The sequence below is a fragment of the Pristis pectinata genome, chromosome 35 (genome assembly GCF_009764475.1).
Source record: "Pristis pectinata isolate sPriPec2 chromosome 35, sPriPec2.1.pri, whole genome shotgun sequence".
Classification (NCBI taxonomy): Eukaryota; Metazoa; Chordata; class Chondrichthyes; order Rhinopristiformes; family Pristidae; genus Pristis; species Pristis pectinata.
Window position 1 is genome coordinate 8,333,304 of NC_067439.1, and position 24,232 is coordinate 8,357,535.

The 24,232-nt window shown below is 49.1% G+C and overlaps 1 protein-coding gene across 2 annotated transcripts in view; it reads right to left on the reverse strand.

Moving 5' to 3' along the window:
• LOC127586353 (RNA-binding protein Nova-1-like) overlaps positions 1–24,232 on the reverse strand; it is a 186,547-nt gene that overhangs the window by 131,069 nt on the left and 31,246 nt on the right. For both annotated transcript variants that reach the window (XM_052044244.1, XM_052044245.1), the window contains exon 2: positions 12,182–12,325. In XM_052044244.1, coding sequence (XP_051900204.1) covers positions 12,182–12,325 — 144 coding nt within the window. The remainder of the gene's footprint in view (positions 1–12,181; positions 12,326–24,232) is intronic.

Sequence of the window (24,232 nt, forward strand, 5' to 3'; positions counted from 1 at the left end):
TCTGTGCTGAACGCAATGCCGAATTAAACTAAATCTCTTCTGCCTGCACATGATCCACATCCCTCCGTTCCCTGCATATTCATGGGTCGATCTAACAGCCTCTTAAACACCACTGCTGTATCTGCTTCCACTACCATCTGGGCAGCACATTCTAGGCACCCAGCACTCACTGCAAAACACTTGCCCCGCACCTCCCCATTTAACTTTCCCCCTCTCACCTTAAATGCATGTCCTTCATTTGCTATTTCTACCCTGGGAAAAAGATTCTGACGGTCTACCCTATCTATGCCTCTCATAATTTTATAAACTTCTATCAGGCACCGTACTGCTGCCACAAAACAACTAATTTCACGTCATATGTCAGTGATAATAAACCTGATTCTGTGGTCTCCGACACCACAGAGAAAACAACCCAAATTTGCCCAAATTCTCCCCATAGCTCACACCCTCTAATCCAGGCAGCATCCTGGTGAACCTCTTCTGCACCCTTTCCAAAGCTTCCACATCCTTCCTGTAATGGGCCGACCAGAATTGCACACTTGGAGAAGTGCAGCCTAACCAAAGTATTACATAGCTATAACATAACTCTTATTCTCAATACCCTGACCAACGAATGGAAGCATGCCAAACACTATCTTTCCCACCCTATCTCTGGGCCATGCCATCTTCTCGTAGCTACCATCGGGCAGGAGGTACAGAAGCCTGAAGTCCTACACCACTGGGTTCAAGAACAACTACTTCCCTTCAACCATTCCGTTCTTGAACCAACCAGCACAACCCAACACTACAGTTTAGCAATGAGGGCAGGCACAATAGTGTAGTGGTTAGCATAATGCTTTACAGCGCCAGTGACCTGGGTTCAATTCTGGCTGCTGTCTGTAAGGAGTTTGTACGTTCTCCCCATGTCTGCGTGGGTTTCCTCTGGGTGCTCTGGTTTTCTCCCACATTCCAAAGATGTACAGGTTAGGAAGTTGTGGGCATGCTATGTTGGCGTCGGAAGCGTGGCGACATTTGCGGGCTGCCCCCAGAAGTCTATGCAAAAGATGCATTTCAGTATGTGTTTCAATGTACATGTGACTAATAAAGATATCTTATAAAAAACTATGACCACTTTGATCATTTTGCACTAAAATGGACTTTGTTTTAACTGTGTTCTTGTAAAAATAGTGTATAATTTATGTTTTTCTTGTGAATGCTGCTTATCTGATGCTCTGTGCCTGTGATGCTGCTGCAAGTAAGTTTTTCATTGCACCTGTGCACACACGGACTTGAGCATCTGACAATAAACTCGACTTTGAACACCAGGATCCCTCTGTACATCAACACTGTAAAGGGTCTCGCCATTAACCTACCAGTATCCAATGTGTTCTGTTGCTCATTGAGGATCCCCCACCACTCCCCCTTACAATACAGCAGCTGCGCATTTTTGCCCCTCTGGTGCATTGAATCCATTGGCTCTCAGAGCCCACCTTGCAGTCCCCGGCCTGATGAAGCTCCTCTTGTTCTTTGTCTGAGTGGCAGGCCAAGCTCGCAAACTACAAGCCCTGAGCCTGCAAGTGATGGGCGCCGAATGATTCTTCCCAGTTGCACCAAATTTTATTCTCAATGTATCAGGTAACCACTTGAATTCCTTTATCACTTCGGAAGGTGGACCACTCTCACCATGTGTCCAAACTACCTACCCTACCACACCCCACCCACAATTAGCTACCCCCTCCTCAACCTCACCCCAGTCACAGGTCCCCCACACCCCTCACCTGCCCAGCATCCTCCTCCCTCCACATTGGGCCCTTGAACCTCCCTGCATCTCACCATCTTCTGTGCCAGTGGAGGGTGAGCACTCAGCTCAGCTTATTGATACTGGGCTCCAGTCTCCCAGCAGCCCTGCACCCTTTTACCCTACAACAGAGTGAGGGATCCCGACCTCCCACTGGGAAAGAACAGCACCCTCCCCTCCCTGCTTGGGAAACAACAACGCTCCCCTGCCGTACTGCCAAAAAGCTGATCCCACCCCCCACCTCCTCTTGTCCCTCTGGAACCTGCACCCAAACCTTCCCAACTGAGGGTAGAACACACTCGTGGCAAAAGGGAGGGGGTAGAAATGTTGCCCCAAACCCCTCATTTCCCAGCCCACCCCACCTCCTTCATTGCATCCCCTGCTGCACCTTTCTCCACTCCCTCCCCTTGCCTCGCACCTACCTTCCACTTCCGTGGTATCTCCCTCCCCTCACACATCCTTCCCCCCACCCTCTCCCCTTGCACCTCCCTCCCTCACCTCCTACAGCCCCAACCTCTCCCACTTCCCGCCCCTTCCCCACTCTCCTCCTCCCTCCCTCCCTCACCCCTGAACGTCAAAGGAATGTTTACACTCAACATGGCGGAAACTCTCTTTCCAAGATAATTCAACACGCTCAGTGCCCTAACCCTTTGCCCTCTTCCCTCACTGGATGGGGCAAGATGGACCGGGTGGTTTGAAGGAGCTGCAGCTGGGAATTGTCACCCCATGGAGGACACCCCTTTAAGCCAATCCTCCACTTCCAGCAGCGCAGCCACTGTTGCAATGTGGCAGCCCAACAGATATTTTAGGCATAGCAAGATCCCACAGAGACCAAGTCAGAGCACGGAAGCAGTCCCTTCATCACAACTTACCCATGCCAACCTGAGCCAGTCCCACTTGCCTGCATTTGGCCCATCTCCCTCCAAGTCTTTCCTATCCATGTACTTGTCCAAGTGTTGTAATTGTACCCCCTTCTACGACTTCGTCATTCCATACACCCACCACCCTCTGCTTGGAAAAACTTGCCCCTCTGGTGCCCTTTAAATCTTTCCCCTCTCACCTTAAACCTATGCCCTCTGGTTTTAGACTCCCCTACCCTGGAAAAAGACCGAGCAGTCACCTTATCTATGCCCCTCATGATTCTACAAACCTCTATAAGGTCACCCCTCAGCCTCCTACACTCCAGGGAAGAAATAGCCCCAGCTTAGTCAGTCTCTCCTCAAAATTCAAGCCCTCATGGCCTGGTGCTATAGATTAAAGCAGGATCATAGACCAGGCCAGTTGGAGAGAAAGAATCATGATCCAACATCCAGTCCAGCGCACTGCATCCCCTCAGTATTACATCAATGTAATATGAGGGGACACCAGCCTCCCTTCCTTGGAATCTGTCTTTACCTCTCGCTGTCTTGGTGAAGCAGCCAGCATAATCAAAGACCCCACCCACCCGGGTCATTCTCTCCTCTTCCATCAGGTAGAAGATCCAAGAGCCTGAGGGCACGTACCACCAGACTCAAGGACAGCTTCTACCCTGCTGTGATAAGACTATTGAACGGTTCCCTTATACAATGAGATGGACTATGACCTCACGATCTACCTTGTTGCGACCTTGCACCTTATGGCACTGCACTTTCTCTGTAGCTGTGACACTTTATTCTGTACTGTTATTGTTTTTACCTGTAGTACTTCAATGCACTCTGTACTAACCCAATGTAACTGCACTGTGTAATGAATTGACCTGTACGATCGGTATGCAAGACAAGTTTTTCATTGTACCTCAGTACAAGTGACAATAATAAATCAATACATTAGCCAGAGGATAGATTTAAGTTCACACATCTGCAGTGGTTCATGGTCTCGCCAGAGGCATGTGGATTTGAGCCCTACTCCAGAGAATTCACACACAAAATTCAGGCTGATCCTTCTCTGCAGTACTGAGGGGGGTGCTACACGATTGCTCCCCAACGGATGCAGAAGATCCCACAACAGAGGAATCAGTCTGATTGGGCTGCTGCCTGCAGTGGAGGTGAGGGTGCTAAAACAGAGAAGACCACTTAGCAGCAGAATGGCACAGCTGGTAGAGTTGCCGCCTCACCGTGCCGGAGACCCGGGTTCGATCCTGACCTCGGGTGCTGTCCTGTGTGGAGTTTGCACGTTGTCCCTGTGACCGCGTGGGTGCTCCGGCTTTCTCCCGCATCCCAAAGACCTGCGGGTCAGTGAGTTAATTGCCCCTGGCGAGTAGGTGAGTTCATGGAGCATGTGACGTAAGTGAGGAAAATGGATTGACAGGATTGCTGGGAGAGGCAGCAGGGTCAAATGGGCTGAAAGGTTTCGTTCTACATGGAAAAAAAATCCCACGAAGATCTGGGTGGGAGGAGTTGATGGGAATATAGGGAGAATAAAATGGGATTGAGAGGATTAGTGTACATGGGAGCTTGTGACCTCCTGATGTACCCACTCCCTTCACCCTCTTTCCCACTCTATCTTCCCCATCACCCACACACTCCCCTCCCCTCAGTTCCCATCTGCCCTCCCCACCTCCCTCTATATTTCATGCTCCACCTTCCTCTCCTGTCAGATTCCATCATCTTTGGCCCTCTGTCACCTCCACCTGTCGCCTCCCAGCCTCGGCTGCTACTCCCACCCTCCCCTCCTCCATCTGCCTATTACCCCTCCTCACCTGGATCCACCTATCACCTGCCAGCTCTTGCTCCGCCCCCTTCCCTTCATCTCTGGATACTGGCTAACTCCCCTCCACCTTTCAGCCCAGATGAAGGGTCTCGACGCAAAACGTCGACTGTTCATTTCCCTCCACAGATGCTGCCCGACCCACTGAGTTCCTCCAGCATCTCGTGTGTTGTTCCAGATTCCAGCATCTGCCATCTCGTGTCTCCATTGGATGCTTGTTGATGGGCTTGGATTTGATGGGCTGAATGGCCTGTTTCCATGCTGTGAGACTCTACAAAGCTGAAAGTGGTAGTTTCTGCTGGCTCCTGACCACTCTACCTCTCAACCAACATGCAGATGAAATGGCCCTTATCACATTGATGTGTGTGGGAGCTTGCTGTGCTGAAGTTGGCTGCATTTCCTCCATCGCAGTTCAAAACACCCTTCCTCTGTGGCACAGCATTTTGGGGTGGAGCGGAAAGAATGGGAAAGTTGATAGAGTAATGCACATCTGCCAACACACACTCAGACTACGTGTCCCCAGAAACTCTGATCTGCCCAAAACGTGTTACCGCAGGAGTTCCTTGCAGCGTTGCTGTGAGATGCATTTAATTCCAATCAGGGACTGTCTCTGATGTGCAGAGCTTTATGGGATTTAGCTCAGAACTGCCTGACGTCTGGTGATTGCTTCTCTAGCAGGAGTCACACGGCGCGCTTCACAGGAGGAGGCTGCCTGTGATCGGAGCTGTACACAGGACACCCTGGAACCTGGGACTAGCTCTTTGCTAAGGAGAAGCCCACAGAAGGAAAAAGATGAGAGTCAACTAAAGATTCAGGAGTGTGGACTCAGAGACAGGAAATATAAAGATACAGAGTCACAGAATCCCCCTACACACATACAGAGACACGTACAATGACAAGAGAGTCACAGAGTTACACACACACATGGATAGAGAGAGTCCCACGTACATGCACAAAGACAAAATTTTCCAATTCAGAGAGAGAGACACACACATACATAAAGACTTAGAGACAAACAGACACAAGAAGGCAGAGAAGCACACACAGAAGGCGCAAGACAACTGCAGATATGGGGAGATTGAAACAGAGACATCAACCTTTGGTGGAGTACAGGGAGTAATAGAGGTTGGGGTGGGGGGAGGGGGGGTGGTGAAGCTGTACCAATCCTGACACACAGCCATGTAAACCTGAGCGCCACAGCACACTGATGTCTCCCACTACTCCTCCCTCCACCCATGGCGCAGTCCGGTTTGCTTATTATCGAAGGAAGCCGGAGCCAAATAAATTTCCTCCTTCTCCCTCTCCCCTCAGAAATAAAGATCACAGCTGGGAGCGGAGGAGGAGGGGGACGAGAGGACCCCGGGGGAGCGAGTGAGCATCGAGAGATGGCCAGCTGAAATGGCTGCAGCTGGGGTTACTTGACAGCTGAGATGTCCAGTAAGCCAGTCGTTGCGCTGGCACTGTACCACTCCGGCACAGACATTATGAAGTACCCCCAGACACACACACACACCCCCTCCGCAATCACCATCTCGCCAGCACTTCGCACACTGCAGTGGCTCATCCGCCAATCACAGCCAACACAGGCAAGAAGCTGCCTACCTACAGGAACAGAAGCAAACACACACACACACACTCACAGATACACACATGCACACAGATACACATGAACACATACAGATACACACCCACACGCAAATATAAACAGACATACAAATGTTTGCATACACAGACACTCAGAGCCACGCACACACTGAACTATCCGCACACACTCAGACCACCCGCGCCTTCACCCAGACCTGCGCAGACTCCTGGAGGGGATCAATCAATCCGGAGCCCCTAATTACCATTTTCTGAAACATGCCCACATGGGGGAGGGATTCGGGGGGGTGGGCGGGGAGGGGAGGGGTATGGTGGGGAGGGAGGGGGCAGGAGTGTGGTGGGGGAAGGGGGAGGGGTGTGGTGGGAGAAGGTTAGGGAAGGGAGGGGTGTGGTGTGGGGAGGGGCGGGGCATGGTAGGTGGGGAGGGGGCAGGTGGGGAGGGGGAGGGGTGTGGTGGGTTAGGGGGAGGTTTGTGGTGAGGAGGGGAGGGGTGTGGTGGGAGGGAGGTTAGGGGAGGGGAGGTTAGGGGAGGGAAGGGAGGGGAGTATGGGGTGGGAAAGTTAGGGGACAGGAGGGAGGGGTATGGGGAGGGGAGGGAGGTGAGTGGGGAGGGGAGTGGTAGCTGAAACCACCTCCTTCAAATTAGATATGACCTTTGGGAGGACAGAGTCCCGATTCCCCTCAGCTTCGGTTTGGGGTGAGAGGGACTACCACCCCTGTGCTGATGACTGTATCAGGGATGAAGGGTCCCAGACCCAAAATGTTAACCGTTTCTCTCCCCACAGACACTGCCTGACCTCCCAAGTGTTTCTGGCCTCCAATCTGACAACCAACCCTCCACTACCTCCTCCCACCATTAAATTTGTGTTCAGTTTGTTGACTCACCCTGGATCCCATGCGTTCCAAAATTCTAGGCATGGTGGGGTGGGGAAGGGCGTGCTGGGGGAGGGGAGGGGTGTGGGGAGGACATGTTCTAACCAGCCTATCAAGATCTCAGCTACATTCCTCCCCACATTAACCTCCCACACCTACAGGTGGACCCACACCCCCTCTGAAATGGTCCACCATCACCCCTGGTTGGAACAAAAACTCCCCCAATTCAAGGAGGTAACTCTGCCACTCTCAAGCCTGGTGGAAAGGCCAAGAGATGCCAGCACTGCCAACAATGCCAGTGCCCAGTGAATGAGCACAACACAAACAAAAGCAGGGCCACCCCACCAACTTCGACCGGGTCAGATTCCAGAGACTCAACAGAAGCAGGTGCGTCCACTCATTTACACATGAACACAGCCTCATTGAGATGCAAAACTCCTGGGTCCCCACAGAGCCTCCTGACACCTTCCTCAATGCCCCCCCTTGCACCACTGTCTTAAAAGGAGGTGGAGATAATGGGAGGGCGTCCGATATGCACCATCTGTCTGCATTAAGAGCGCAGGATCAATCCAGTCACGCTTGAAGGCCAAGCAACGCCACAGTTACATGCCGCACTCAGTAGCTTGCGCCCAGATTTAACAGCCTGCTCTTTAAACAGAGGACTTGCAGAGGGTAGTACTGGAGGAACCACCCTAGAGCCCCTCCCCAAGGACACAGCGTTTCTCAGTGGGATCACTAATCAGCGGTGACCGAGTCGACTCGAGAGTAGAATCGGCCTCAGCACCACAGGAGGGAGGATGCCCATTGGCTGCTGAAGGACACGCCCCTCCTTCCGTCGATGTCACAAGACTACGGGAAGTGAAGGGTCACCATTGCTCCAACTCTACAGGGTCCTGATGAAGCTGTAGCAGGAATATCGTATCCTGGCCTGGTCTCCCAAGCAAAGGAAGGATGTGGCTGATACAGCAAAGGTTCATGGAATCTGAGAGAGATACAGCACAGAAATAGGCCCTTCGACCTACTGAGTCCATACTGACCATCAACCACCCATCCAACATTAATCTTAATCTGCTGGAGGAACTCTAAAAAATTGGAGCCAAAATTTCAGGAGATGTTCAGTTATTCCTCTACACACAGATGCTGCTCGACCAGCTGAGTTCCTCTAGCGGATTGTTTGTTGCTCCAGATTCCAGCATCTGCAGGCTCTTGTGTCTACATTAATCTCATTTTGTTTTATTCTCCCCACATTCCCATCAACTCCCCCCAGGTTCTACCCCTCACTACACACTAGGGGGCAAATTACAGCGGTCAATTAACCCACTGACCCGCACGTCTTTGGGATGTGGGAGAAAACCGAAGCAGCCGGGGGAAACCCACGCCGTCACAGGGAGAACGTACAAACTCCACACAGACAGTGCCGGAGGTCAGGATCGAACCCAGGTCTCTGGCACAGTGAGGCAGCAGCCCTACCAGTTGCTGTGTAGAGCAGGTAGAGCACAGCTCTACCACTGTGCTGTCCTGAACCTATTGGTCCAGACTGACAGGCAAATGATGCTGAGGTAAATGATTGGCCACGGCCTTATTGAATGGCTAAGCAGCCACGAGGGACAGAATGGCTTTAATTTGCCTAGTGCTCTGCTGGTACTCTATGGCCCAACTAGTAGAGCTGCCCTCACAGCTCCAGTGATCCAGGTTCGATCCTGACCTCCGATGCTGTCTGCGTGGAGTTTGCGTGCTCTTCGTGGGGGTTTCCCCCAGGTGCTCCAGTTTCCTCCCACATCCCAAAGACATGCAAGTTGGTGGGTTAACTGGCCACTGTAAATTGCTCCAAGTGTGTAGAATCTGAGGGCAAGTTTCTGCGAAGGTGGTGAGAATAAAAAAGGCAATATTACAGGATCAGTGCAAATGGGTGCTTGCTGGGCTGAAGGGCCTGTTTCCATGCTATATATCTGTATGATCTCATTACTCATCGTGGGTTCAACTCCTGTCCCAGACACTCAAAACACAAAATGTAGGCCAACACTCCCAGTGCTGTGCTGAGAGATTCGGGTCTGTGTATAATTTATCATATAAATTGGGACTCTATTCCCTGGAATTTAGAAAGCTGCTTATTAAAAAATTTTCTAGATATTAAGGGTGACTCTTAAGGTGGATAAAAAGAAGCTATTTCTGCTGCTTGGGGAGCTTGAGACTGGGGGGGGGGGGGGGGGGAATAGGAGCCAAAGATTCAGGAGAAAGTTCAGTTATTCCTCTACTGGGCAACTGATAGTGACCATTAGTTGTTAATTTTAAATCTGAGACTGATAGATTTTCATAATCCGGAGGTATTAAGGGATATGGGAAATGGGCAAGTGTATGAAGTTAGGTCATAAATCCACCTTGAACTCATCAAATGGTGGGGAGGAATAAAGGAACCCCTCCTGCTCCAAGGTTCTGGTATTACAGGCAATAAAAGAGAAAGGAAACAGACACAACTTTGCATTGACACATCCACTGTTCCTGCACACACATTGTGCTCTACAAAGGTGAGTGAGGAAATCAGAAACAAACTCAAGAGTTGGTGGATAAAGTCTCACCTAAAGGGCTTTTTAATGATGAGCCCGACTGCTTGATAGTCTTTAATGAAAGGTCTTGATGGGGTGAGGAAGAGAAGATATTTCTGCTTCTAGGCTGAGGCCATCATTACAAGACAATCCCTAATAAATCCAGTAGGGAATTCAGGAGAAACTTCCCCATTCAAGAACGGGCAAGAACATGGAAGTTGCCACATCAGGAATGGTGAAGATGATCTAGAAACATACAACTAGAAGGTGGATAAACACACCAGGAAGAAAGGGATGGGATGCATTGTTAGACAGGAGGTGGGCGGAGGTTGTTAAGGAGCCAGTAGAATAGTCTTGCTCTTTGCTGGAACCCATTACAACATGTTCAGAAAATGTACCAAATACTCTGCTAAGCATCATTCAGTTTAATTACAAATAAACAACAATGGTCTGACCCTAGCAACTGTCATTTCAAGTTGAATGTCTATCACAAGATGTCTGCAATTAAGCTCAGATGGATTGACAGCATCCTGGGAATGTTTGATGGGACGGTATAAAGGGAGCCTTACTCTGTATCTAACCCGTGCTGTCTCAGTCCTGGGAGTGTGTGATGGAAGAGTGTAGAGGGAACTTTACTCTGTATCTAACCCGTGCTGTCTCAGTCATGGGAGCGTGTGATGGGACAGTGTAGAGGGAACTGTACTCTGCATCTCATCCTGGAAATGGTGATGAGAAACTGCAGAGGGAGCTTTATTCTCCAGGAAAAGACATTTCTGGAAGCTCTTCCAGCTGGAAAACTCCATGTTTGATGCATCTGAAAGATCAACGTGGAGAGCACTTTCGTCTTCATTGACAGTGTCCCATCAAACGCCCCCGGGGCAGGTTAGATAGTGGGGGAAGCTCCCCCTACACTGCCTCAACCGCAGCGGAATCCCCCTTCCCCCATCCAACTCTGCTGCATCAACAGGACACCACCCTCAGCTCCTCACCATCCATTGACTTGGAAGTGAGATTATGAAAGCATCCTGGAGTAATTTGGCGTGGTGCACATGTGTTGCCATAACTTACGCCTCCAAATACCTAGCTGGTGTCAAATCAGTGACAGCTTTCTATGCTTCTGTCAGATGGCTGTATGTAGAACATAAGAAAAAAGTACAGGCAGGAATAGTCCACTCGGCCCCTCAAGACTGCCTCACCATTCAATACAATCATAGTTGATCTCCTGTTCCAGATCCCCATGGCTCTCAACTCCCTGTTCTTTCCAGAAGGCATCTATTTCCTCTTTAAATGCCCCCCGTAATCCAGCCTCCACAATCCTCCGACATAGAGAATTCCAGAGATTCACCACCCTCTTCATGAAGAAGCTCCCACACGTTTACCAACTACATCGTAACAAATCACAGGTCAGCAGAATTCTGCCGTACAACATCAGAAATTTTAGCTCAGCTCAAATCGCCACGGAGCACAAGACAAACCATCAACCCCCCACCAGAATTTCACCATTGCCTCTTCCCCATCATATCCGTCCTGGGATTCATCCCAAGGGCCAAGTCCAAAGGGTCGAAATTTTAACAAAACCTAAATCCCAACACCTCGCGCGGCAAGTTCACCATGACTTGATGAGAACACGCCCCATCAAGCACTCCCAGGGTAGCAAGACTAACTGATTCCTTTCATCGCACAGGATCAGATGTCTGGATCTCTAGAAAGGGATTGGCCGCACTTGGAAGGACAGAGTGGATTCTGGGTGGCGGGAGGGGGACTTGGTGATGGGTGAGAGACACAATAAGAAAAACATCCTGGCTAAACTGAAGGGAGTTGAATTCGATTTCTTTGGGATTTGGAAATGAAGACTTTGGGAAGGTTTAATTGACTTTATAGATTTTCGGGGATCGACAAGGTCAGTGTGGGGAAGGGTATCAATCTCGGAATGTGGGGATTAGGAGCAGACAGGTAGTCAGGGATCAAGGGTCAATTTGATCTGTGGTTTAAGCAGGGTGACTGGGTTAAAGACATGCTGATGTGTTTTGGTGGAGATTGGGAGACACAGTAAGGAATGCTCTAGGGGGTAAATTTGCAATGTTTCCTGAGACAGCAGGTCTACAGGAAGGAGCAGGCAGTCTCAACAGAACCTCCATTAATTTCATATTTACCCCTGGCTGGGGTAATGGGGTAAACTGCAAGTTTTTCATTGCACCTGTACCTCACCGTACTTGTGCATATGACAATAAACTCGACTCAACTAAGGAAAAGGGTGAGAAGGTGGACGGACAGGGGGACATGGCTAGATGGGACAGAGGGACATGCGAAGAGTGTGGGGAGATGAGACAGGGAGACACTGGGAAAGGACCAGTGGGTGGGACAACAAGAGAGGGGAGGTCAGTGAGGTGGCATGCTAATGAGTGAGGGTGGGTAGTGGGAGATAGGTGGATTATTCACAATGCATGAGTCTCGTTGTTTTAACACACAAAACAACCTTTCCTCATCATCCCTCAGCCTGAAACTCCCAGTGAAAGGGAGACCATCTCAAACCACGCACCTGGTAGTCATTGACCACATCTTCCCCACCCCATACCACCTCAAGACAACAGAACCACAGCAGCAAACTCTGCACAACCAGCCCTCGGACTGACAAACCATTTGACACCTGGACCAGTGCCCCAGGACTCACGCGCAGACGCACTCGTGCACAGATGGTCACCTGGGTAGAAGTCTTTGGATTTGGAGAGCTTGATGGTGGCACCCGTCTCCTTCTGCAGCTGGACGATGGTTTGACCTCCTTTCCCGATTATCGAACCAGCAGCGTAACTGGGAATCAGAACTTTCAAGAAGAATTCGCCTTCTTCTGCAAGAGAACAGAGAACTTCATTGTGGTGACGGGTCTTTAAAATGGAAGATTCAACCTCACCATGCGCCGCAATTACTTCTTGTGGGATCCTGCTGTACACAAATCAACAGCCACTTTCCCTGCATCACAGCACAAGTGCCTCATCACAGTACACTTTGAATTGGAATTGGTTTATTATTGTCACATATACCGAGGTACAGTGAAAAACTTGTCTTGCATACCATTCATACAGATCAACTTATTACACAGTGCATCGAGGTAGTACAAAGTAAAACAATACAGAATGCAGAATAAAGCGTAACAGCTACAGAGAAAGTGCAGTGCAGGCAGACAATAAGGTGCAAGGTCATAACGAAGTAGATTGTGAGATCAAAAGTCCATCTTATCATACTAGTGGACCATTCACTAGTCTTATAAGAGCGGGGTAGAAGCTGTCCTTGAGCCTGGTGGTACGTGCTTTCAGGCTTTTGTATCTTCTACCTGATGGGAGAAGGGAAAAGAGAGAATGCCTGGGGTGGGTAGGGTCTTTGATTATGCTGGGCTGCTTTACCAAGGCAGTGAGATGCATAGACAGAGTCCATGGAGGGGAGGCTGGTTTCTGTGATGTGCTCAGCTGTGGCCGCAACTCTCTGCAGTTTCTTGCAGATGACCTGTGTAAGGAGCCTGTTATGTTTTAATCTTAAACCAGTTCTTTAAGCAATGCCCTTTGATGATAAACTATGAAGCGCACCAAATGGATTGGCTAGAGGCCTTGTTGCCGAAGTGCGGCACCATGGATGTCAACAGAACGTTGGCACCCTTCATGCAAGAAGCCAGTGAACAAGCATTTGAATACAATGGGCATTGCCAATCAAGTGCCATCCTGGTGAGAAGAAAACAATTTCAAAATGTGCACCTGATGCACAGCAAACTCGTCTCTCTCCCACCACCCAGCTCAGGAAAAATACAAAAGCAAACTAATCATTGACGGGGACATGTAGTTGCAACCACAAAGTCAGAATGAATAACAGCAGGCCACTCAGCCCATCATCCTGCAACAGCTCTTTGAAAGAACTATCCAATTAATATTGGCTATTTGGATATTGGTTCCCATCTGCCCTCCCCACCTTCCTTTCTTATCAGATTGCATTATCTGCAGCCCCTTGTCACCCCCACCTCTCACCTCCCAGTCACTATTTCCACCCTCCACCATCTGCCTATCACCCCTCCTCACCTGGATCCACCTATCACCTGCCAGCTCTCGGTTCACCCCTTCCCCCCACCTCTTCATACTGGCTATCTCCCCTCTATCTTTCAGTCCAAATGAAGGAGTCTCAATCCGATACGTTGACTGTCCACTTCCCTCCACGGATGCCGCCTGACCCGCTGAGTTCGTCCAGCAGTTTGTTTGTGGCTCCAGATTCCAGCAACTGCAGACTCTTGTGTATCCAATTAATCTCACTCTCTTTCGATGATTAGTTTGAAACTCTTGCTGGGTTCCTAACCACCAACTTTGTGCTTGCTGATGCTCAGCGGGACCCTGATTTTAAAATTCTAAATCTTCAATTTCAAATTCCTCCAAGGAATCTCTAAACCACCTCTCTTTAGTGTTGGTGAATAACAAAAAGAATTGAAGTGCAGTTGATAGCCATGTGGGAGAGAGACCAAGTTAAAGGGGTGTAGAGGAATGAGACTGACGGGATTGCTTCCCTGGGATCTAGTATCAACCTGGAGGACCGAATAACTTCAACCCATTTGACATATGTGTTTATTCATTTTCCCCAATTACACCCTGGGTCCAATTTTGTTTTATAATGCTTCTCAGAAGCATCAACAGCAGGACTTTGAAAACTGAGAAGCTGAGTTATTGCTTCTTTATTTTATTCACCCAATTCCCTTATGGAATTTTTGTTAAACTTGCTTCCAATGTCCTTTTGGGGAAAATGTTATGACATATTAACAAAAATACACTTCATTGCCCCTACATTTGTTTGCCAAATCACCTTAAATCCACTTCTAACCATGAAGATAATTTCTCCTAATTTACTTTATGTAACCTAATATTGAATCCCTTTCAAGTCTAGCTCTGCTCCAAGTCGCTCCTCCCTGGAACAATTCCAGTAAAGTTCCTTCTTTCAACTTTTTGACATCCTTCCTTCTGTGAAGGCTGGAACTGGACCCAATTCCTGTAATTTTCTAGCCTCCTCTTTCCAAGATGTGTGGCAAGGCCAGCATTTACTTCCCATCCCTGACTGTCCCCGAGATGGGATGGTGAGCCCCGAGATGGGAACGACTTGCTGTCCATTTCAGCCACATATAGGTCGGATGCTCTGATACAGGTGTTTTTTGTTTAAAACAATTCAATTGTTTCATGGTCATCGCTACGAAGAATATTTTTTCACGTTCCAGATTATTACTCAAATTTATCAATAGTGAGAGCCAAATTCATGTCTCATGGTTGTTCATCTAGGTCTCTGGTAACCACTACACCACATACTATATAATCAGGAATATTTCCCCTTCCTCCTCAGACAGGAGCTTATCTCAATATCTCCACATCCTCCTGAGGTATGGGAAGAGACTGTTTACCTAGACAGACCACAGTAGGCTTTGTAGGCCTGTGTAATCAGAACAACACAGGTAGGCCAAGACAGACTTCTGACAGCAAACCACAAGCTCAAATCCCAACAATGCAAGTTGTTTAATCGAATTCAAACAAACAAGATGCAGGAGGAACTCAGTGGGTCAAGCAGCACCTGTGGCGGGAAATGGACAGTCAACATTTCGGGTCCAGATGAGGGGCCTCAACCCAAAACTTCGACAGTCCATTTCCCTCCACAGACGCTGCCCAATGCACAGAGTTCCTCTAGGCAATTGTTCGTTGCTCCAGATTCCAGCATCTGGAGTCTCTTGTGTCTCCATTTAACGAATGGCACCTAACATTAACAAATTGCAGCTATTTTGCTGCCATATAGTCTTGAAGTACAGAAACTTGCCTTTCAGCCAATGAAATCCATGCCAACTATCAAGCACCCATTTACACTCATCTTACATTCAACCCATTTTATTATCTCCACATCCCCATGAACTGCTCCCAGATTCGACCACCATCTTCACACAGGGGGCAAATTACAGTGTCCACTAAACCCACCAATCCACACATCTTTGGGATGTGGGAGGAAACCAGAGCACCCGGGAGCCACGCAACCACAGGGAGAGCGTGCAAACTCCACACACACAGTGCCTGAGGTTAGGATTGAACCTGGGTCACTGGCATCATGAGGCATCAGCACTACCTGCTGTGCCACTATTCACATTAATAATTACAGTAATTTTCCAAAAGTCATGTACGTTTCTGGGGATAACAGCTTAAATGCATAAATACCTTTTCATTCTTTTTGTTTTTAAATCATTTAAATCAGGTTTCTGGAGTGTTTTACCTCAGTAACCTGGGATCTTTATCTCAATACACGTTCCACAATGCCCTGCAGTCCTTGCTACCACCAGAGGACGTGATTAGTTGAGTTTGTGGGGTCTGCTGCAGAAACAGGAGAGTCTGGATCTGGGACTGGGTGGGCAGAGGTCAGCCTCAGAAGCAGGCTGAAGGGAGGAAAAGACCTCAGGAGTGGGGGGGTGGGGGGGGGGGGGTGGTGCTCAGAGTCCCCCTGAACAGACTTGGGGAGGACAGAGATCTCCAAGAGCGGGGGGGGTGGGGGGGGGGGGGGAGGGGGGAGGTCGGACAATCCATCCATTGCAGACGAGGCTGGAGATCATATAATCTACCATTTCGGCAAGACTGCAATTTGGGTACGAGCCTTAACAACAAAACTAGTCCAGCACCAACGAGAGAGAAAACTGCAACAGGATTGGTTTAAAACCCAACAGGTTCCCTCTTGTTCTTCTAGAAGGGGCAACTTCCACAAGGTTTGGGCGTATTGGTTCACCACCATGGTGAACTAACTGGGGACGTGGGACTGGAAGGAATCATAAGAATAATTACAGGGAAGTATGACATGCCTGCCTTTATTAGTCGAACCATTGAGTTCAAGAGTCAGGAAGTTAGGTTGCAGCTTTATAAAATTCTGGTTAGGCTGCATCTGGGATATTTAATTCAATTCTGGTCGCCCCATTATAGGAAGGGTGTGGAGGCTTTGGAGAGGGTGCAGAAGAGGTTTACCAAGATGCTGCCTGGATTAGAGGGCATGTGCCATAAGGAGAGGTTGGACAAACTTGGGTTGTTTTCTCTGGAGCGGTGGAGGCTGAGGGGAGACCTGATAGAAGTTTATAAGATTATGAGAGGCATAACTAGAGTAGACAGTCAGTATTTTTGTCCCCAGGGTCAAATATTTTAATACTAGAGGGCATGCATTTAAGGTGAGAGGGGACAAGTTTTGATTTTACACAGAGAGTGGTGGGTGCATGGAATGCTCTGCCGGGGTGGTGGTGGAGGCAGATATGATAAAGACGCTTAAGAGGCTCTTAGATAGGCACATGGATGTACAGAGAATGGAGGGATATGGATCTTATATAGGCAGAAGGGAGTGGTTTAGTTAGGCGTTTAGTTTGGTTTAGTTAGGCGTTTAATTTGTTTGGCACAACACTGTGGGCCGAAGGGCCTGTTCCTGTGCTGTACTGTTCTATGTAAGTTTAGGAAAAAAAGTGGTCAGACTTTACAATTAGTGCAAATCAGGTTCCTCCGTGTCACAGGTAAATCTTTGAAGCTCATCTGCATTGCTTTAGCAATTAATTAGAGGGGTATCACACTGCCAACCCAGGGATGATGGGACAAATGGCCTATTCCAGAGATGAATTAACCTTGCATTTGTCCATCTTGTACTTCTTAGATCTTCCTCCCGTTCAACTGGTGATTGTCCACAACCTGAACAAGCCTCCCCCACATTGTCTTTGGGCACTCTCCCCTCCCTTTCACTGAGAAGGGGAGGAGGCACCTCAAACAACCGTTTTGGGATCTTGCTGTGCACAAGTTGGCTGCCACCCTCTTAACAGCGATCGCACTTGGAAGAAAACTTAATTGGCTGCAAAGGGGAGCCCGCGGTTGTGAAAGGGGCTCTGGAAATGAAAGCCTCTCTCTCCAGCAGCAGGAAGACCATTTGACTGTTTACAATTGTTGGTTTACAGACAATGATTGCATTATTGGGCAAACTACAAATCAGCTTGCCGTTAAAGAGTTCTTAAAACAGAACAGCAAGTCCCACTCATGGCTTCTTTTCACACATTAAGCCTTCCAAAAATACATACATATTCCCTCAGTTTATTGTATGTTTGCACTGTGTGGGTTTGAGATGAAGTTCAAAGACACTGACGGTGAGTTCTGCCCAACCTATGGAGCAAAGCGGGCCAGTACATCGTAGGACCCTGTCTTTGGTCTAGGGATCAGTTTGGGTTTTAAGTAGCACGGTGGTGCAACAGGTAGTACTGCTGCTTCACAGCTCCACAGTGACCCAGGTTTGATCCCGACCTTGGGTGCCGTCTGTGTGAAGTTTGCACGCTCTCCCTGTGACCGGTTGGGTGCTCCGGTTTCCTCCCACATCCCAAAGACCTGCTGGTAGGTCAATCGGTCGCTGTAAATTACCCCTTGGTGTCAGTTAACGTCAAAAAAGAGGACTTGATCAGCATGCGAGGGAAAATAAGTTGCAGGAGAATTGAGGAAGGAGGGAGGGATGGGACTAATGAGGCTGCTGCCATGAGAGGAGCAGGTATAGACACCATGGGCTGAATGGCCTCCCTCCAAGTTGTTGTAAGTTCTGGACCATAAGGAATGGGGCCTGAGAGAGAGCACAGGATGGGCTCTATGGCCCATGGGATCCACGTCAGCTGTTTGTTAACTTCCTTGCTTGATGTCCAAAAGATGGAAACTCCCTGACATCTGACCTCAGAAACCGAGAATGTAGAACGGTACAACACAGGAACAGGCCCTTCGGCCCATAGTGTCCATACTGACCATGATGCCAATCTGTCTGCACGTGTTCTATATCCCTCCATTCCCTGCCTATTCACGTGCCTGTCTAAATGCCTCTTAAATGCTCCCATCACACCTGCTTCCACCACTTCCCCCGGCAGCATGTTCCAGGCACCTTCCACTCTGTAAAATATCTTGCATTGTAAATCTTGTTTAAACTTTCAGTTTCTCACCTTAAAGCTACTCCCTCTAGTATATGACATTTAGGGAAAAGACTGACTATCTACTCTATCTGACTATACCTCTCATAATATCAGGTCACCCCTCATCCTCCAACGTTTCAGAGAAAACCATCTAACTTCTTCGAATACAGCATCCTGATGAACCTCTTCTGCACCCTCTCCAAAGCCGCCACATCCTTCCTGTAACGCGGCGACCAGAACTGTGCACAACGTGGCCTATCCAAATAGACATGATGCTCCATGAGGTGGAGATCAGGGTGTGGGACTCAGAGGAGAGAGACAAAGGCTTGCATTTTTGTAAAGCTTGTTGCACTTTGTCAGGTGAAGCCCAACTGCTTTGGTGCCAATCAAACATGTACAAAGCATGGCACCCATCAGCAAATTTGCCCGCAGCAAGATCCCAGAAACAGCGGTGTAGTAGGAGCAAGGTAAGTTTTGGTGACGCTGACCGAGAGATAAGTCTCAGCCTAGCATCTGAAGTAAATGTGCTCAGTGGATTTTGAGCCTCTGACAGAACCCAACGCCTCATTTGCAGACGCATGAGACACAAGGGCTCGAACAAAGTGTGTGTCTGTTTATTCAAGAGCTCTTCACACAGAGGCTCTGGAACTTTCAGAGAGCAGCCTGTCACATGACACAACACTTAAAGGGGTAAGAGTCTTTAAGTAACAATCATTGTTTGCAACCAATAACTTTACTTATTACAACACAAAGGAGGCCATTCAGCCCATTGGATCCATACTGGCTCCCAGTGAAGCAATGCCAGTCCCACTCACTTCCCTGGAAGTGTAGGTATACCCACAGTACTGTTAGGGAGAGGGAGCCAGGCTGTTGTCCCAGTGACGGTGAAGGAACAGCAATATATTTCCAAGTCAGGATGGTGTGTGGCTTGGGGGGGCAACGTCCAGGGGGTGGTGTTCCCCATGCGTTTGCTGCCTTTGTCCTTCTGGCTGATAGAAGTCATGGGTCTAAGGAGTCTTGCTGCAGTGCATCCTGTAGATGGTACAAACTGCTGCTACTGTGTGGTGGAGTGAGTGAATGGGTGTGGATGGGGTGCCTATCAAGCAGGCTGCTGTGCCCTGCATGGTGTTAAGCGAGTGTTGTTGAAGATGCACTCATCCAGGCAAGTGGAGAATGTTCCCTCACACTCCTGATTCGAGCCCTGTGGATAGTGGACAGGCTTTAGGGAGTTAGGTGACTCTCTCACCAGAGGATTGCCAGCCTCTGGCCTGCTCTTGTAGCCACATTGTGTATACAGCTACTCCCGTTTAGCTCCTGGTCACTAGTAACCCCCAGGATATTGAACCTCTGCAGTCCTGAAAGTGTGGGTATACCCACAAAGCTATAATGAAGAAAGTTCCAGGATTTTGACCCAGCGATGGTGAAGGAAACGGTGATGCATTTCCAAGTCAGGTCGGTGTGTGGCTTGGAAGGCACCTTCCAAGTGGCAGTGTTCCCCGTGCCGTTGCTGCCTGACCTGCTGAGTGTTTCCCACATTTTCCGTCTTCACGTCCAGAAGTGAGCACAGGGAAAGGGTGGAGTCTACTCTCCCGATAGGTAGGAAGTCAAAGTCGGGTTTATTGTCATAGGCACAAGTCCATGCAAGCACAAATGCAATGAAAAACTTACCTGCAGTAGCATCACAGACACACAGCATCAGATATGCAACATTCAGAAGAAAAAACACAAATTATACACAATTTTTTACAAGAAGTGAGAAGGTCCTACGTCTAACCCACCATTCAATAAGATCGAAACTGATCCATCACTGGTTTCAGCTCCACTTCCCCTGCCCAGACCCCTAACCTTCCTTCCGACACAGTCCAAAAACCTCTCTCACGCCCCAACAGGTTCAATGCCTCAGCATCCACAGCCCTTGGAGGTGGAGAACTTGCGGAGAAATTTGTTATAAGGGCAACCCCTTCTACTGAGATTCTCCCCCTTGTCCCAGGATCTCCCACGACGGGAAACATCCTCTCAGCATCCACCTTGCCACCTCCTCTGCATGGTACACAACAAGATCATCTTTTGCTTCCCCAAGCTCCAGTGAAAACTCAACCTCCTTATAAGCCAACCCCTTCATTCCAGAAGACAATCTAGAAGAACTCCCATGGCCAGGTAACCTATTCAGGCTCGGTTCCTGGGTTGGCGCAACATTCGTGTTCCCAGCAGGTGAGGCGCGATGTTGGAAGGACTGCAACATTCCTCCACTATTTTCTTTACAACACAAGAGCCTGTTAAACACAGGTCCTCAACCTGCCTGCTGTCTCAAAGCCTGTAATTAAAGCCTTTGTATCAATTATGGGGAAGGAATTAAATCCACTCCAATCAGGCCTGTGAGCCAAGCTGTGGCAGAGATTGCATTTCCCACTGAGATATTGCAGGGAGTTCAAAGCATCAGCAAAACAACTTCCTATTACTTAGTGTATCTAATGCAGCAAAGCTTCCAGCCCACAGGACCATTAACACTGAAGCTCATCAGGAAACGTTGCCCACAGGACTCCAGGGAACGATTGCTCACCCACTCTTCAGAGCTCATCGTGAGAGCTCTCCCGTCCACGAGTCATCCAGCATGGAAACAGGCCCTTCAGCCCACCGATTCTGTGCTGACCATCAACACCAATCCCATTTTATTCTCCCCACATTCCCATCAACTCCCCCCAGATCCTACCCCTCACCCACACACCAGGGGCAATTTATAGCAGCCAATTAACCTACCGACCTGCACGTCTTTGGGATGTGGCAGGAAACTGGAGCGCCCGGGGGAAACCCACGCAGTCATACAGCACGGAAGCAGACCCTTCAGCCCAGCTCATCCATGCTGACCAAGATGCCCATTAAGCTGGTCCCATTTGCCTGCATTGGGCCCATAGTCCTCTAAACCATTCCTATCCACTCTCCACAGACAGCACCCGAGGTCAGCATTGAACCTGGGTCTCTGGAGCTGTGAGACAGCGGCTCTACCTGCTGTACCACTGTCTCCCCCCTCTAATCCTTCTACCAATTACTTAAATGTCTGTTCCTCCCATTTGTGACGCTCGAAGGGAAATATGTCCTTCCTACTTACTCTGCTTATGCCCCTCATTGTTTCATAAACCTCATTTAAGTCTCCTTCAACCTCCTCTGTTCAAAAGATCTGGAACTTGGTCAAAGAGGGTCTCACAGTGTTTCAAATAGGAGGGGAGAGAGATGGAGAGGTTTAGAGAGGGAATTCCAGAGCTCAGGGCCCAGATAGCTGGAGGATAACTGATTTTCAGGGAGGGCTGTGGGGATGGAGATGGCCGGAACAGCGAGGGAAAAGTGAGCAATGGAGGGACTTGGTAAATGAGGGCAAGAATTTAAAGCGAGGCTTTTCTGGAGCAGGCACCAGTGTGGGCACAGTCATAGTGCCAACATGGGAACAAGGCTAGAAGTTCTCCTTGGATAGTCAAGAGACTGCAGATGCTGGAATCTGCAGTCCTGATGCAGAGTTTCGACCTGAAACGTCAATAATTCCTTCCCCCCCACCACACAGATGCTGGTTGACCCGCTGAAATCCTCCAGCAGATTGTTTGTTGCTGGAGATTCCTCCTTGTTATTGGTATAATGTCAGAAGGGAGCTGGGCAAGGGGAGGCTTCCTGGGTGGAATTACAGGTGCCCTCAGTACAACTCTCTCCCTGTCCCTCTCTCAAAATCCCCCCCTTCCATCCCCAATCCCCTCTCCTGAAATCTCTGCCACCGATCCCCTCACTATCAAGGAAAGGGGGGGGGGGGGTCCAAGCGCAAAGAAGCAGGTCCATAACTGCTTGGGTTGGCAGGGTGAATCCAGTCAAACACAGTCCTGCTCCCTGTGGGCTCAATCAGGTCTGCCCAAGGAGCTCATGTTTGGGAAGGTCATCGACCTGAAACATTACCCATTTCCCTCTCCCCACAGATGCTGCCCGACTTGCTGAGTGTTAATTTCGGACGTCTGGAATCTGCAGTATTTTGTCACTGTGTTGCCACACTGACTGCTCTTCAAGTAGGAACTGAGGGCGGCGCAGTGGTGCAGCAGGTAGTGCTGCTGCTACACAGCTCCAGCGACATTGGCTCAATCCTGACCCGAAGTGCTCAGTGTGGAGTTTGCATATTCTCCCCGTGAACATTTCTGAACAACTGTTCAAGACAGTGGTGAGCCCACACTTGGAGCACTGTGTGCAGCTCTGGTCGCCCAGCTATAGGAAGGACGTCATTAAGCTGGAAAGGCTGCAGGAAAGATTCACGAGGATGTTACGGGAACTGGAGGGCTTGAGATACAAGGAGAGGCCGAATAGGCTGGGGCTTCTTTTCCTGGAGCGCAGGAGGCTGAGGGGTGACCTTACAGATGTTTATAAAATCATGAGGGCCATATATAGGGTGGATGGTCACAGTCTTTTTCCCCAGAGTAGGGGAGTCTAAACTAACAGGGCATAGGTTTAAGGTAAGAGGGGAATGATTTAAAAAGGGAGCATCAGGGGCAACTTCTTCCACACAGAGGGTGGTGTGTATATGGAACAAGATGCCAGAGGAAGTGGTAGAAACGTGTACAGTTACAACATTGCGGTTAGCGTAACGCTATTACAGCACCAGCGACCCACCGCTGTCTGTACATTCTCCCTGTGTCTGCGTGGGTTTCCTCCAGGTGCTCCGGTTTCCTCCCACATTCCAAAGACATAAGGGTTAGGAAGTTGTGGACATGCTACGTTGGCGCCGGAAGCGTGGTGACATTTGCGGGCTGCCCCCTGAACACCCCATGCAAAAGATGCATTTCACTGTGTGTTTTGATGTACATGTGACTAATAAAAATATCTTATCTTATCTAAAAGACATTTGGATAGGTAAAGTGTAGAGGGATCTGGGGCAGACACAGGTAAATGGGACTAGCTCAGGTAGACATCTAGGTAAGCATGGATGAGTTGGGCTGAAGGGCCTGTTTCCATTCTGTATAACTCTGGGACTCCATGACTCTATGTATAATGCTCCACATATGTAGGCGAGTGGTAGAATCCTGGGCGGGAGCGGTTTGATGTGAATGTGGGGAGCAGAGTTTATGGGGAAAATTAATGGAGAGATGGGATTGATCTGTGAGACTCAATGGGCTGAATGGCCTCCTTCTATGTTGTATGGAAAGATGGGACAAAGCCCAGGTACAGCCTGCAACCGCCTCACTTCCCTGTAGCAGCTGTGTGTTGCAGAAGGCCAGGCACAGAAACTCAGCCTCCCAGAGCAGCCCTGAGGGAGTGCCACACTGTCAGAGGTGCTTCCCGAAATATCCTAGCCGGATGCATCACAGCTTGGTACGGCAACTGCTCTGCCCATAACCGCAAGAAACTTCAGAGAGTTGTGGACGCAGCTCAGCACATCACGGAAACCAGCCTCCACTCCATGGACTCTGTCTACACTTCTCTCTGCCTTGATAAAGCAGCCAACATAATCAAAGACCCCACGCACCCCGGGCATTCTCTCTCCCCCCTCTCCCATCGGGCAGAAGATGCAAAAGCCTGAAAGCATGTACCACCAGGCTCAAGGACAGCTTCTATCCTCTTGTCATAACACTTTTGAATGGACCTCTTGTACGATAAGATGGACTCTTGATCTCACAATCTACCTTGTTATGACCTTGCACCTGAATGTCTGCCTGCACTGCACTTTCTCTGTAGCTGTGACACTTTACTCTGTTACTTCCATATTGTTTTACCTTGTACTGTGTAATGAATTGATCTGTACACAAAACAAGTTTTTCACTGTACCTCAGTACATGTGAC